This window comes from Aulonocara stuartgranti (genome assembly GCF_965226115.1).
Source record: "Aulonocara stuartgranti genome assembly, chromosome: 3".
Taxonomy (NCBI): Eukaryota; Metazoa; Chordata; class Actinopteri; order Cichliformes; family Cichlidae; genus Aulonocara; species Aulonocara stuartgranti.
The window spans coordinates 42,346,685-42,362,500 of NC_138941.1; the positions used below are offsets into that span (position 1 = coordinate 42,346,685).

Consider the following 15,816-nt stretch of genomic DNA (forward strand, 5'->3'; position numbering starts at 1 on the left):
AGCAGTGTGTCATGCTTTATGAGATGAATCATCATCAGTCTGCAAAATCTGCACACGTCAGTGACCTAAAAACATAGATTTTCACAATACACAAAAGTCTATTACCACACGCTTCGAATGTGGGTTTTGGCGACCTGAAACATAAATGTTTCTGAAGCAACTTGTCTTGTTTAAATTTGCTATGGGCTATAAATAAAATAATAAAATAGGGTTTTGGACACTTTCCTCTAACACACACCACCACCTATCTAATAATAAATAAATAAATACATAACACAATTCTGTGGGCTACATACTCAACAAATAATACGTAAAAATATCGATCTCATCGTGCCAATATCGATCCATTACCAATACCGGCGTTGATATCGATACTATCGATATTAGGATCGCACATAAACAATAATCCTGCACTTGGATGTAAACGTGCCATCATTAATTGAGCCCCCCTCGCTTGTTGTTTGGGGGCTTTGTTCATCTGTAAAACACAAAGGCTCATGCGAGTCTCTGTGTGTGCTTGAGTCATTTTGGTGGCTCTTCTTTTGTGAGGATTCAGCATCCTCCCGGTGCAGCAGCAGCAGCAGCAGCAGCCCTCCCCCTCTGCAGCCTCTCCAGCAGTATGCCCGACGTTCAAACGGAAGCAGGCGCTACCATTTTGAAACACAGCACCGCTTAGGTAAGATGGTAGATCCTTTTATTTAATCGCCTTTTCTGCACCCTTATTCTCATGTGGGAGCTCGTTAAAGCCCGCCGTCTAAAAGCTGTGAGGGGGCTGCTGGTTTCGGCGCTGTTGTAGGGACGGAGAGCTTTAGATCGCCTCGCCGTTTCACTGTGTTCATTCCTGTGCGGGAGGAAGAAGGGGAGGGAGAAAAAATGTGTTGTTACATTGTATCGATCTGCCACCGAGAGTCATACCGTTGTATCAGGTATTAGTATTGATCATCGACGCCTCGCAATAGGAAGTGAAAGTAAGTGTGTTTAATGCGTGTCCGTGGCTGTTTGGCTGTCGGGACTTTGTTTGGCTTTGCTTTGAATCGCCGAGCGGAACCAAACAAGCATCTCGCTCTCTCTCCCTCTCTCTCTCGTGTCTCCATTCACAAAAACACTGACAGCCTGTCCGACCAACTCGTCTCGTGTCTTTTTGGTATTTGTGAGCTGGTAAATAAAGCGAGCTGTGGGAAATATGTCGACTCAGCGCCGTGCTGCGTCATCACAAAGCAGCTTTCCCCCACCACCACCTCTGGTTTATGCTTCACTTGAACCCAGTGTTAGTGCAGCAGCCATACTGTATGTGAGCGGGGTTCACCCAGTATGGAGAGCGGGTATCTGTGGTGGTACTGGTGGTGGTGCTGATGGTGTATTCGGTAAACTCAAACCAAAAAAACTAGAAACCCAGTTGTGTGGTGTTGGGGTGGGGAGGTGGGTTGTCCTGTAAAACATGTACAGGCTGAAGTGAAGGAGATCCCTACTATGCTCGCTTCTTGCTCCATATTTTTATTCTTGGGCCCTGTTCACGTTATTTACAACTGAAGAAATTCCTGGTGCAGCCAAACTGTCTTCTGATTGGCTGCCCCTCGCAAACAGAAGCTTCCTGTTAAATGCAGAAACAATTCAAAATCCTGCTCCTCACATACAAGGTCTTGGATATTCAGTCCCCATCTTATCTTAATAACCTTGTAGTACCATATAACCTTATTAGGGCAATTCGCTCTCGCTCTGCAGGCCTACTTGTTGTTCCTAGAGTATTTAAAAGTAGAATGGGAGGCAGAGCCTTCAGTTTTCAGGCCCCTCTTCTTTGGAACCAGCTTCCAGTTTGGATTCAGGAGACAGACACTATCTCTACTTTTCAGATTAGGCTTAAAACTTTCCTTTTTGATAAAGCATATAGTTAGGGCTGGACCAGGTGACCCTGACACCTCCCTTATTTATGCTGCAATAGGTGTAGGCTGTTGGGGGACTCCCATGATGCACTGAGTTGTTCTTCTTCAGTCACCTTTTTGAATCACTGTGTGTTTATACACCTCACTGGAACGATGTCAAGCTCTCTTCCACAGCATGTCTTTGTCACAGATGGCTGCCCCTCCCCGAGCCTGGTTCTGCTGGAGGTTTCTTCCTGTTAAAAGGGAGTTTTTCCTTCCCACTGTTGCCAAGTGCTTGCTCAAAATGATTGTTAAGCTTTTCTCTGGATAGTTATGGGGTCTTAAAATTACAATACAAAGCACCTTGAGGCGGCTGCTGCAGTGATTTGTCGCTATATAAACAAAACTAAATTTAAACCAAAGATGAGCGGAGCTTCTGTGCTCATATACAGAGGTGTGTCATCTTCGGGTCAGATGACACAAAGTGGTTTCTGGCATAGAAGGAAGTACTGTGTGTATTTAGAAAAGAGCCCAGTGACAAGATTGTGTGTAAGTGGACATGGAGGACGAGGTGGAGGAACTCTGAGACTTCTCAGACTGACCATGTTGGATATGTATGCTCGGAGTTCCTTTCTGAAGGTGCAAAATATAGGGAGGAAAATATATAAATCAAGTGTGCAAACTGGTTTACTGTTTGTGACACACAGTTTACTGCTAATTTAAGATTTAACGGAGGACAAAGCTTGCCCTATTTTTTGTGTTTAACATTGAAATGAACTGATTGCGCTTGTGCTTGGAAAACGGAACAGCTTTTGTAAACCACACGCAAAACTTACCACACTTACAAGTACTATTTGGGGATTGCGCTAACATGCTTTTTCCACCCCGTTCAGTAATTGTGTCTTTAAACTGACTCTGAAACTGTGGACACAATCTCGCTGTCTGATGTCTAATGATTGAGAAGTCATTATCCAAAGAGCGTACGCGGGGTAATCCTCCTTTCTGACTCTCAGAATCACCAAATTTTGCATTACTGTTTGCTAAAGATCTGTTTTTCACTGTGTCAGTCTCATTTTTCTTTAACATAATTTTGTATTATTTTATCATATTCCATATAAAACTTTGTAAATATTCAATATGAGCCCCTGTCCTGTTTATTGTAGATTATACTACTTTTATTATTATTCTTAATGCTGCCGAAAACACGAAGCATTAATATGGGTAAAATACATCTTAAATGTAGCCAAAATCAAAGGTTTATTTACTCAGATAATTAATCATTAAGTAAAATATCCATCTATCTAGTCATCTTACAAAATTCACTTATTTTCTTTGCAGCATGACCTAAAACAAGAGACGCTGGGTCCACTGGAAGCGATTTGTTCCTCTCGTGTCACTTACAAACTGACGGCTCATCACTTGCAAACGTTCCAGGATCCGGTTGCCTAGGTAACCCACTAATATGCATACTGACAGGTCATATGGTAATCAACACTATCCTGTGCTCACACTGACAGTTGCCTGGAAGTTGAGAAAAGATGCTGAAGTCACCAGCTGTCCTCTTTCACTTTATGTGCTCCATGATCACCACATTGCTTCTGGTGTGGATGCATCTTAGGGCCGGGATTATGCTTTCCCCGTCAGTCCGCTAGGGTCCATTCAGGTCCGCTCCACATAAACGTCATCATCAAATGGTGAGCGAGTCCACAGTGGAGTATAGTCGAGGTCTTAGTCATCAGCAGGGTGTTTACCGAGGTCACAAAGCGAGGAAGCAGAAGACCATTTTCCAATAGAGGCCTACGCAACCAGAAACCACAGACGTCGCCCCCTGCTGGCTATTAATATGAATGCATGTTTGAGGCACTTTGACTTAGCTACTTATCAGAAAGTTGAACGCTACATCCATATTTGTGCCTGAGATGACCATATTAGGCATATTTCCTCTAGTGAGATCACACAGAACCAGGAATCGACAACACTGTATCAAACTGAGCTTTTAAGCCTGATTTATCTCACAGGGATTATTTCTACATATGTGGACCTCATTACAAGAAACTTTCACCACAATTAATATGAACATTCGGTGTTATAACGGTGTATGTGTGACAGAAAAATGAGGAAAACTGTGATAGGTTCTCTTTAAAGCACCCGGATTCATGAAAGTCACTATAAATGCGTCGTGAGTTTAGGAGCAGCACTGCTCCTTGAAGTTGTTGGTGCAAAATGCTCCTTTCGCCTGTGTCTCCTCTGTATGAGGGTGACTCATAGCTGCATGGGTAGTCACAGCCTGCTTCTCGCGAGTGAGAGCGACGTCTCCTTAAGCGAACTCTGTGATCTCTGTGGCATTTATTGTAAATGTTTAGCGGTTATTCGCTAGCACGATCTCCACTGCTCTGTTTTTACATAATATGACTTTATCTGACCTCAGCGGGCAACTCTGAGGCAAATCTGTGGTCAGTGTGGTATTCAATTTGAGGAATTTGAATGTTAATCTGCCTCCTCATTCATGCATAAAGGTTCTTTATCAAGAGTGTGTGTATATATGGGTGCGTTTAACGTTTTCTCCAAATAGCAAGTTTCTGGGTTTTTCTCTTTTACTCTTTAAGCTAAAAATTGATCGCTTCTTTCATCTGTGATTTTTTTTTTTAGTCGTCTAAAAATAAATAAAAGCTTTAGGCTTGAGATAATGACATTTCCAAGCTTTTGATGCTCATACACTGTGTCTGCTTTTCACCCCTGTAGTCTTCTCCTTGTCAGACTAACGCTGAGCCAAAGGTGTGTCTTCATGCTCACTCAGTAACTGTCACGTCTGGGGCAGCTGATAGTCATACCGTGTTGCTAATCCTTTCACTTATCTCTAAACAAACAGTCAAAGCGATGCTCCCTCTGTTTCTCCACAGCGCCATGGACAAGAGCCACACAGTGAAGCTCTTCGTGGGTAACCTGGCATTGGACACCACGCAGGAAGAGCTGTCGGCCATCTTCGAACCCTACGGTCAAGTGGTCAGCTGCAGCGTGCTGCGGCAGTTCGCCTTTGTGCATCTGCAGGGGGAGGGTGCTGCGGAGCGGGCCATCCGGGAGCTCAATGGACGGGAGTTTCGTGGTCGGAATTTGGTGGTGGAGGAATCGAGGGGGAGGCCGCTGCACTCCACCAAGGTGTTTGTGGGTAATCTGAGCGGCATGTGCACCACAGAAGACCTCCAGCAGCTGTTCCAGACGTTCGGGAAAGTCCTCGAATGTGACAAAGTCAAAGGTAAGCCAGGTCTCTACTCACAGTTGAAGTGAAGTTAAAGTTTAGATTCTGTTTTATGGTTTAATTACAGCTGCTGAATTGCTGGGAGCGCCTGAAAAAGACTGCAGAGTGCAAAGTTCAAAGTTAAAGCTAATGCCCCGATTGTAAAGTTGTGCACTTTCCTTTGGCACAGTTCATTTTCCTAGTAAGCAAATGTGATCCTTATTATTATCAGTGCACTGAATCACATCCAGCCATTGCTTTTCCACAGGCTATGCTTTTGTTCACATGGAAAACAAGGAAGATGCGCTACAGGCCATCGAAGCCCTGCACGGCACCTCCTTCAAGGGCCGGCCCCTGTCCGTAGAGCTCTCCAAGGTCCAGCCCAGCAAGCAGGCGCCGACGGGGAAGATCCCGTGTGTGAACTGTGGGAAGCAGGGCCACTATGCTGGAGAATGCCCTGTGGGGAAACCTTCTCTGGAGCAGTACCAGAGTCAGGCAGCGGTCTTGGCTGCTGCCGCCGCTGCGGCCGCCGGCCTACCGCTGCAGGTCCAGCAAAGCGTGCACAATTCAGTCTACAACACCTCCACCTTTGATCCCACTTATGCTGCTCTCACAGGGATTACCACCGGGACACGCACAGATGGGAACCCGGTAAATCCAGCTGTTTATGGTGCCCTTGCCAGCCAGGTGTACGGTGCCAACGTTGCCAATCAGCTTTACGGAACGGTGGCCAATCAGGCCGCTCTCACGTCAGGGGCCACGCAGGTATACAGCTCCATGACACCTAATATTTACGGTCAGGTGGCTGCGTCCCCAGCAGCCGCCGCTGCTGCTGCCGCCGCTGCCGCTGCCTACACAACTCCGGTTTACACCCCGACAATGGCCAACCACCCCGTCTATCTGGCCGCGGCTCCTGGGATAGAAATGCCAACAGCGGCAGCCGCCATTAATCCTGCCTACTCTGTAGCGCCTGCGATTTACAGCGCCGCCGCACCAGCCTACGCTCAGTTAAGCGCCATGGGAGCAGCGGACCCGACTACGGCTATCTTTGAGGCTGCCAGGCAGGCGCATTACTTCGCCCAGGGCCAGCAGGTTGTGGCTGAGCAGCAGACGGCAGCTGCCGCCACAGCAGCAGCTGTGGCAAAGTCCGGAGAGAGGGATCGCAGTCCACTGCGAAGGTCGGCACCTCTGCTTCCGGACCCTGTGATGAAGCCATTTATGTACCAGAGGGCCAAGCCACGCCGTCCCCTGCTCCCCACGCCAGCTGGTCGAGCAGCTGAAGAGGCAGTGGAAGCCGCAGAAGACCCCATGGCCAGGTAGGATATAATCTTTGATTCTGTTTCCTGCTAAGCAGCAGATGTGAAATAATGACAGAGATCGTTAACTTTCATGTTTTTTTTTGGTTTTAGCTCATGGTTCACTGTTCACTGCAAACTATTTTCTCTTCAACTAAATTTGTCCTTAACCTAACCATCTCTGTCCTCCCCCGTCTTAGGTACTACGCGGAGTACTACCAGCAGCTCCAGCAGTACCCACAGTTCCAGTATGCCTACGCATCACCGAGCGCAGTGACCGCCATCCCTGGCATGCCGGGAATGCAGGCCATGCAAGCGGTCCAAGCAGTTCAGGCTGTCCCCGCGATGCAAGCCCAGCCCGTCACCACGCTGGACGCACTCAGGCCAGTGGTCCCCGCCGCTGCGGCAGTGGCAGCCGCCATGGCTGCGCCCAGGGTGTATGAGCCGCCGTTGCCGCCGCCCACGCGCAAGGAGGCCATCCTCCGCCGCCCCGAACTCTCCCTTCACACGCCTGAGCCCCCCTTCCGATAGTCGCACACAACTCTCTGCCCGCCCCTCCCTCTTTGCCCTGAACCCCTCCCACCCTTCACCCTCCCTCACCCGCCCCAATCTCCTCTTCCAACCCCAAACTTGACCACCTTACAGCAGCTGTATGTACGTGTGTGTGTGTGTGGGTGTGTGTGTGTGTGTGTCTGGGGGCTCTAAGTGTGTGGTATTAAACTGGGGACTCCTTGGTTTATTAACCTGCTTTAGGAGAAACTTGATACGCCAGCCTTGGTTCAGTTTGCACGCACACACAGTGCAGCCACCGAAAGGGAGGCTTTCATCTGTCGCGCGGGCATTCTTTGTGCTTCTCAGTTTTACTTTTTTATCGTGCCAGTCTCACACGTGTGCCAGTATTAGGCCGACCCGCTCGGCCGTTTCATATATGCCTTTATTTCCGCAAACCCAGTTATGATTTTCTAAGGCCGAGACCTTCGATTGACGACATCAGCCATCCTCCTTAGGCCTAGATGATCAGTTAGGGCAGCTAATTTGAAACCTTTTTTGCCTTATGTTGAAGAGTTTCAATTTGCAACGTAACCAGATGGAAAGTCAGGGCGACGCTCTCGCGCGTGACGGCTGCGCTGCGTCGCGTCCGGCCGAACCAAGGTTGAGTCTTCTTTGTTTTTTGGTTTGTTTGGGGGTTTTTTTCGAGGGACGTTTTGTCTTGAATGTGACGTGGGCTGTGACGCGTGTGAGCGAGTGAGAGGTGAGGGCTTGCTGACCTTGCAGCGCACAAACGCAGCAGCAAAAAAAGAAAATAAAACTTTGCCGAAAAGGAAAGGAGAGAAAAAAAAGAGTAAAGCACACATAAACGTACTGTAATGTATGTTTGGATCTCCCCTTTGACTCCCTTTTTTTTTTTCTGAACCCCCCCTCCTCCCCTCCCGCTCCACCCTTACTCTAACTGCAGCAATGAAAGACACTGCTTCACCTCTCCCTCTCTCGCTCTTTGTAATTACAGCTGCCTACCTCTTACAGCAAATTTCAATGTCTATTCTTTTCTATTGTGTTCTCTTATATTGTCGGCAGTTCCCGCTCCTTGTAAAGGGACAGGGTCAGCAGTTTAGAGGGGGAGGAGCCAGATATTACCGACAGTGACTTTTTTTTGTAGATGTTCCGTATGGAGTCCATCATTTTCAGAGGCCTTTTTTAAAAATAGTGTAAATGTGTTTTTTGTTGTTTACCTGTGACGTAAGTCAGCCTGGGATGTGATGAACTGTAAACGGTGGTGAAAGGAGGGAGAAAAAAATCAATGTGTTACTACTGAGGGAGCAGTTTACAAAAGGATCTTTTAATCGCATCCTGTTGGAAACCACGATGGTATGTGACAAGCTCAATCATGTGCCTATAAAGCCTCGAGTGAAGTGCATTAAGTGGAGGGACCTCCCATTTTTAAGTGCTTTTGACATTATTTTTTAATCGTTTCAAGGAGGGCGGGGGGAGCCCGACCTCCAGAGCTTTAGTATCCAGAAGGCTTGGAGAGCGAGCGAAGCTTTCTCTGGGATTTGTTTCACAGCTCTTAAAAGAAAAAGCCACAAACCGAGCCTTCACGGGTTCGTTACTTTACTAACTGCTGGTTAAAGCAGAAACGACAGTGATAGCACCAATGAAGTGAGAGGTGGGGCAGCGTCGTCCACGTGCTTCTTTGACCCTCCGAATACCAGACCAGCTTTAGATTGCGATTGCAAAAAAGGGAAAAGAGCGAAAGTGTCTGTTTTAATATATCTGTTAGAGCTTGTAGAACTGGACTTTGACGAGTGGCAAATCCCACCCGCGTAGCTCTGCGTTTCATTAAAACAGCCACTTTCAAAGTATTTTGCAACTGCTATGTGACGGCGGTCTGCTGCACACGCCCCTTTACTGCCCTCCCGTTCCCCCCTCCTCCTCCCCTCCTCTCTCTCCCCCTGTGTTTTTTTTTTTCTTTCTTTCTTTCTTTTTGTTTTTTAGCGGTTGAGCGACTTCTTTGCATCTCACGGTGTAATCTCTCTCTGTGTCGTATATACAGAACACATACCAGTTGCATCCTTTGTAGAACTATGTGGTTTGCGAAATGTCTTGTTTGCCATGTTTGAGATCGTATTTTTTAGAGAAGTATTTTCATTTTTTTTTTGCCTTCTTTTTAAGAAAAATATAAAAAGTCAAAAGTTTAAAAAAAAAATCATTCAAAAAAAAATCAGCATGCTTTTTATTGAGAATATGTATTACTATAAACCTTATTATAATAAAGAATGTTTTGGCTGACACTAATGTGGTAAAAGAAAGCAAAGGGTTTGGACATTTCCCCTTCTTCTTCTTCTTCTTGTTTATGTTGTTCTTCTCCCACTATCTGTTTCTCTTGTGTAAAATGACCACCAGACCCATTTGACTGGGGACCCAAGGGGGAGACAGGTGTAGATGCTGGCCCAGCTTTGCTCTCTTTGGTCGGGGTAAGTGCAGGTTGGTGCTCCTTTCCTCTCTCCAGCCTCTCAAACTCAGTGCAAACCAACTCAACCAAAGGGTTTTGGGGTTCATTTGCATTTGAGAACATGCATTTCAGCGATTCCTTCTGGCTCTGTAACATTAAAAGTTAAAAAAAGGATTTTTCTTGTAGAAATGATGTTTTGGCACAGTGAGAGCTGGGGAGAGGCACACAGATAGAATGGCCTGGGTGCATTTTGATCTGTGGAGCAGTCCTGTTTCCTTGGGCGGGGGGGTTTGATGGGTGTGTGTCTGGTCTGGTCTGGTATCTCCCCTGCTGTACCAAATTCTCCCTCTCCGTGTGTCTCTGTGTCCTCTCTGCTCTCAGACCTGCATGTGTGATAATCTGTAACTCTGCCGCACAAACAAACAAACAAACAAGCCCCACGTCAGTCCAGCTCTTGACTAACTATCTCAACTGAAATAGGTCACCGTGCCGCCTGGAACGGCCGGGGTGCAGCCGTGCGTGAGCGTGGCGGCGTGAGCCATGGGGACGACTTTTAGCGCGACGCCAACGCAGCGGGAACTCGTTCTCTCTCTCTCTTCACCACCAAGGTAAATAAAAAAAGTTTACAAAAAAACAAAACGCAACAACAGCAGGAAAGAAATCCTAAAGAGCACTGACTTCCCCTCTCCCAACCTGCCGCCCCCTCCTTTGACTGTGCCTTGAACAAACACTCCTTCCCCACCTCCCTCCTCTCCACACTGCCATCGCCACCTTCCTCCCCCACCTCCCCCAGTCCGTAACTCCTCCTCTGCTGCAGTGGCGGTGCCGCGGCTACAGCCTTGGGCTTCTCCTCTGTGGGTTTGGTGGGCAGGGTTTGGGTGGGGTTAGGACCCCTGCACAGGTCTCAGTCAAGTCTTGCAATCAGCTTTAGGAGGCGACTGGCGCGCCCTCTCTGTCCTGCTGGTGTGTGTCTGTGTGTGTGTGTTAAAGAGAAAACAGCTTCTTTTTTTGTTTGTCTATTTTTCTGTGGGCGGTATTTCATTGATTGGTGAGGCTTGACACCCCCACCCCACACACCCTCCCCCCTGCCCTCGCCACCGTCGTATTCGCCGCCCTTGCCCCTTCCCTGCCCGCCCCGGTTCCCTCCTTCTTCCCCCTTCCCTCTCTCATACCTCCTCCTCCTTAACCCCGCCCTCCTGTGCGCCTCTCCTTTCCGCCGTTCACACACAAATACACAGCGCTTTTTTTTTTTTTCTTCCCCCCTACTCCCGCCGCCACCGCCGTCGCCACCACCACCACCTTGGATCTGGGTTTGTGGCTCTGGCTCGGACTCAGACTTCCCAGAACCACCCACCTAAACCCAAACTACCCACCCACCCTCCTTTTGTTACCGTAGTGGCCTGGGCGTGCCAACGGACAGTGTATGTGTGGTGGCCCGCCGCCGGACTCAGTAACACGACACAGAGAGACTTCAGTGTTGGACGAGCCGCTTTGCTGAAACTGTTGAATGATGGGTTTGCGCCACACAGCTGTGGAAGGAATCGTAACTCCCATAAGACCTTAGCGCCATGACAAAACGAGATAAACCAACAGGGGGTTTGCCTTGGGTCCCTCACAGCCTGTGTGCCAATCAGAAACGTCCTATAAGATCGGCTAATGAGGCCAGTCTGACCTGTAGATTCTCACCAATCTCGGGACTCCTGTAGGACTTTTCTGGTACGGCAGCTCTGTTTCTCTAATCCTAGTGTCAGCTGGACCGGCTGGATATGTGCTATGAGTGACTTGTATGAGGTGTGGCTATTAAATAATGAGACGTCACACCGGTTTGACTCACAGAAGCTCTGTTTTGTTGTTTAACAGCCACGCCTCGTCTACATTCTTACCTGTTAAGACTATTGATGCACACACACAGTCCCGCACACACTCGCTGTATGTCAGATGAGTTTGTCTCACATTTGCTCCGACCGCTGCGAGACGGAGTCGAGACAAGCGTGGCGCTGCCTTTCTGTCCGCCTAACAAACTAAAAGGAGGTGGGGAGGATTGAGTAGATGACTTACTGATAAGGTGAGTTGGTAGTGGAAGGATCCTTTGGCCCAATGCTACTTTCTAACCTCACCTTTCTGATCTTGGAGCATCCCATAATAGAGTCACTGGCCAGAACCTTATCAAAAGAGAACGTTGTCGCACACGGTGTCTGTGCTAATAATAACGAGCCCTAGAATCTGATGTCTCTGTTGCTTGGATACAAAGTGCAAAAAAAACTGATTTTTTTTTTTTGCATTCACAGACACATTAAGTTTTTTTAAAAAACACAAATGATGAGTTCATCATGTGTGGATGCATTTAGAGGCACATAGAGGCCAGTTTTATTTCTCTCCAAAGGACCGCTGTGTAGGACTTAGTGGCGTTCGAGGACTGGACGTGTAGTGCAGGATCCATAGTCCTACATTAGTGCACATTTGCCTAGAAGGAAGGATTGTGGGTATTTGACAGATGCAGAGGCCATGTGTAGATGTGGTGAAAGACCAAAAAGCACATATCCTGATATCCTGAATGCTGATTGGCCGAAAAGCTGGCTCGAACAGGAAAGGGAGCAATAGTGCAGTTCACCACAAAGAGGAACAACTGTGTCCATTTTCATTGCTTTCAGTCACTCGGTTTCACTTTACTACAAAGGACCAACGAAAGCACAAAAACAAGGGTAGCCTGTGTCACTAAATGCTGCACACATTTACAACCAGGCTGCCATGGCAACAGCACGCAACCACAGCGTGAAGTTGTGAGTCTGCAGACCTCAGCGTAGCACAGATTAGAGAAAACGTGAAGGGCTCTTTACACTAGTGAAAACAAACACAACTATGAGTACTGCATGTAATACTGTATGTAATATAGTCACAGGCGATTGCCCCCTCCCTGAGCATGGTCCGTCTGGAGGTTTCTTCCTGTTAAAAGGGAGTTTTTCCTTCCCACTGTCGCCAAAGTGCTTGCTCAAAGAGGGTCGTCTGATCGTTGGGGTCCTCTCTGTTAATGTAGGGTGTTACCTTCCAATCTAAAGCACCTTGAGGCGACTGCTGTTGTGATTTGGCGCTATATCGATAAAATTGAACTGAGTACTGTATTCTGTTTCCACGAGTAAATCCTACACACTGGTCCTTTAAGCAGTGCAGCTGATGAAACCCCTCCTCAGCCTCCATGATCAGGGCACACCGTGCTCCAGTTTTTTTTCCCCCTCCAGCCACCTCACCCCTCCCCTCCAACTCTGCCGGCTCCTCACTAAAAAGGCTTCTTCTGGTGCTTGTGAGTCTAGGCTTCCCGTGCTTGGGTGAATGCAGCCACGCATCTCTTAAACACCCCGACCCCCCCGCGCACCCTCTTGCTCTGAATTCACAGACAGAGCTGCAGCCTCCTCTCTACTTCCACTTCCTCACCCAAACTCCCCCTGCCTTCTGTGGTTTGGACAGCTGAAGAACTGAGATACTCTGCACACACACACACACACACACACACACACACACACACACATTTATATAGATATATATTTGTGTATTGTGTTGTTTTTTTGATGGGATCCCACAGGGTACAGCAGACACCGGCAGAGATGTACATCGGGAACAGAACCCACTCCGGCTTAGGTTTGAGCCCAGCCGTCACACTGTAGACCGTGATGCCTTTTTTAGTTGAAGCAGGTTTCATTAACGAGACTTTTCTAGGTCATCTAGCACAGATGTGAATCACAGAATCACACTTCTAATGATGCTTATCCTCTCTTCAGATAAAAGCGTCAGGAGTGTCTTATCTCACACGTTACCTCGTATAGAGGGGGGCAGACAGCATGTGAATGCCAGCAGGATGCAGTGCAGCTCAATACAAAAATCACTGCATTTATTGATCATTTATAAGGTTTTTTTCCCCTCATAACTGCAGTAATAGTGTGTTGGCTGGCATTAGAGTGAAAGGCGTTCATGTTATTTTGTCCACCCTTCTGCCCTTATATGATTACAGGCCACCTGAGGCCAAGCCCATCTTTTTTTTTCTCCCTCTCCACGGACCATTTCATTGTCAGCAGTCCCACGGTGGCATTATGTTTAGCCATTTCAGTTCCCTCGTCTCAGCAGCTGCTCAGTCACAAACCTAATTGTAACCACAAATAGTCGCGCAGTAGCTAAGCTTCTTCAAGTAGGTTAATGGACCAAGCTTAGTGTAGTTAAACGAAACGCCTCAGTTAATTACAATATTAATCGTTCTAGTTTCCAAAGACGTCAGGGGTGACAGAATAGTGTGTCATCTCAAGAGGAGAGCAATCGGGATCTGCTCCTCTTTCAAAGAAATCGAATCCAGCACAACGCTGAACGATGAGGGGATTTTCACACCGTGAATGTCGGATCAAACATTTGCGTCAACATGTTTACTGTGAATGACAAATCCTGATATGAAGACAATTATACTGTATGGTTGTGTGTGCATATATTTATGCCTTTTGGTCTGTATTTCTTAAGATGTTGAGGTATTTTTTTTCAGTCTGCATGAACAAAAATCATGAATAAATCTTTTTGTTTCTCATATAATTTGCCTGAGTTTGTTGTTATTTGGTGCTTGATCCTTTGCTGTGTAGTTTAGGACAGCAGGAACTATGCATTTTACCTGCAGCCTAATTTTAGAGTGAGGAATAAGATGGCGTGAGCTGCTGCCAGTGAGAGCAGTGCAGGGAGGAGCTGCTTTGCCTGGGGTTAGATTGAGCTGGAGCCAGAGGGGAGAAGTTGTCAAAATCTCAGAAATGGGTGTCTTAATTTTATTGACTCATGTGGGGTTTGTTTTTTGTTTTTTAAAGAATACATGACTCAGTTGTTTGAATTTGTAGGTAGGCTGAAAGCACAGAGGCCTGGCTTTGCCATTGAGGATCATTAACAGCAACAGGTGCATTGCACAGGCCATAAAAACCTCTCTGCTGAAAGGAGGCGTTATTGACATACTTCCACACCACTCACGAGCCCCCTCATCCCTACCCGCGGGAGACCACCCCGCCTTTCACACCTTTTTAGGCCCAGAACCTGATACCCACGCTGTCGGTTCTCATACTTATTGGGGTGCGGTCACGTGTGCCACTTTTGACCAGGAAAGGAGCACCGGCCAGCAGGGTCTTCTGGTAGTGGGAGCACCACCTCCGCACAGGCACCTCGCACCAGTGGAGTCTGGTCTCTGCAGCCCCTAACTCTCTCTCTCCCCCCGCGAAAGCGAGACCTCTAAGTCTCAAGGAGGTTGTTTGGCCTCACGGCGTCATCTTCGTCGTTTCTATTGCTGATTATTTTTTTTATTACCAATAAGCTGAGGGGGACGCGTAAAGTCCTGACTGAGGCGGAACCATGACAGCTGTCGAAACCCAAATAACATACACCAACTCCTACACGATCCAACATGAAGACGCGTACATGACCCAGGAGGAGGACTGGGACAGGGATCTGCTGCTGGACCCCGCCTGGGAGAAGCAGCAGCGGAAGGTAGGTTTGGATAAAGCGGTTTCGAGTAGCGCTTGTACCGACGTGCGTAATTACGCACAGATCGAACCTCTTCGCTCGCATTCAAGTCAGTGAGCGGCGCTTTAAAAAAAATGCTTTTAACACGTTAACAAGGCAGACTGAATTTAATTTGGGAGTCAGTGGTGTTGGTCTAATTGTGTGAAGTCTAATATGAAACTGCGCCTTCGCTGGCCTCACACCTGGCACTTCAGTCCTGCTTGAAGCTGTGTGGGCAGATATTTTAGGCTGTGGAACTTTCTCAGTGTTGTCTTTCAGTTACCCCTGATTGCCTTGCAGACTGTCTAAATATATTACCACCTCCCGGAGGTTTTTGTTTTCTTACTTTGCCTGCGTTTTTTACTTAACTTTTAAAGTACATGCGAGTTTATAGGGATATAAGGACATTAAGCCAACCTGGAGATAAGGATGCAAAGGATGGCGTAAAAGCAGAGGGGAAATACTCACAATAATTATACCATTTGTTAAGTTACATTAGACCAATATAAGTATGCCTTTTTTAATTATCTATACCACAACTTCCTGTTAAAACAGCCTGTTATGTTACTGAGGAATATTACATTTTATGACTTAAAAAGTAAAGCAACAACTCTTAAAGTATGTCTTTAATCTTATTTTGAAACCCATACTGAACGAGAGTTGGGGCGGGGTGGGGTTAGGCCAACCTTTAAGGTCGCATGGAGAAAGAGCATGACAGGTGTGTTTAATGAGCTGCTGGAGCAAAAGTCAAGTGACACAGGTGATGTCTGGCACGGCACACTGGGACAAAAACAACACTGGCAAAGGTTAATGAGCTACACTTTTGTCTTTGAGGTGTTCACCTTGCACACAAATGACCCACTGCGATGTTTCAGTTCAGTGAACAGACTGAACTGATTTTCATGTTTGGTATTTTTGATCCTAAGGGTTTGTAATTGGTCGCCATGTTGGATGACCACAGCCTTC

At 47.2% G+C, this 15,816-nt stretch overlaps 2 protein-coding genes across 6 annotated transcripts in view; both read left to right on the forward strand.

The window, feature by feature from the left end:
• Positions 1 to 428: 428 nt before the first annotated feature.
• rbm14b (RNA binding motif protein 14b) lies at positions 429 to 11,157 on the forward strand. Of its 5 annotated transcripts, none has more exons than XR_014274560.1 (6): positions 431 to 676; positions 3,198 to 3,308; positions 4,760 to 5,112; positions 5,363 to 6,410; positions 6,590 to 9,947; positions 10,675 to 11,157. XR_014274560.1 is itself a non-coding variant. In XM_082523430.1 (5 exons), exons 3-5 carry the CDS (start codon positions 4,764 to 4,766, stop codon positions 6,918 to 6,920), a joined length of 1,728 nt encoding a protein of 575 aa, XP_082379556.1. In that variant the 5' UTR covers positions 431 to 676; positions 3,198 to 3,308; positions 4,760 to 4,763; the 3' UTR covers positions 6,921 to 11,157. The 5 variants fall into 5 exon arrangements, 3 of the variants coding, with proteins under 3 accessions (XP_082379557.1, XP_082379556.1, XP_082379558.1); XR_014274561.1 differs by having other exon boundaries at positions 10,736 to 11,157; XM_082523430.1 differs by having other exon boundaries at positions 6,590 to 11,157.
• Positions 11,158 to 14,440: 3,283 nt separating this feature from the next.
• Positions 14,441 to 15,816, forward strand: part of actn3b (actinin alpha 3b) — a 36,902-nt gene continuing 35,526 nt past the window's right edge. The window contains exon 1 of the mRNA XM_082526434.1: positions 14,441 to 14,835. Coding sequence (XP_082382560.1) covers positions 14,701 to 14,835 — 135 coding nt within the window. The 5' untranslated portion in view covers positions 14,441 to 14,700. The remainder of the gene's footprint in view (positions 14,836 to 15,816) is intronic.

What these genes read in the sequence shown, in the direction of transcription:
- rbm14b (XM_082523431.1), top strand. Translation starts at nt 4,764, where the DNA reads ATGGACAAGAGCCACACAGTGAAGCTCTTCGTGGGTAACCTGGCATTG. An exon ending in CGAATGTGACAAAGTCAAAG is followed by an intron (nt 5,113 to 5,362) that starts GTAAGCCAGGTC and finishes GCTTTTCCACAG; the next exon opens with GCTATGCTTTTGTTCACATG. An exon ending in GCAGAAGACCCCATGGCCAG is followed by an intron (nt 6,411 to 6,589) that starts GTAGGATATAAT and finishes CCCCCGTCTTAG; the next exon opens with GTACTACGCGGAGTACTACC.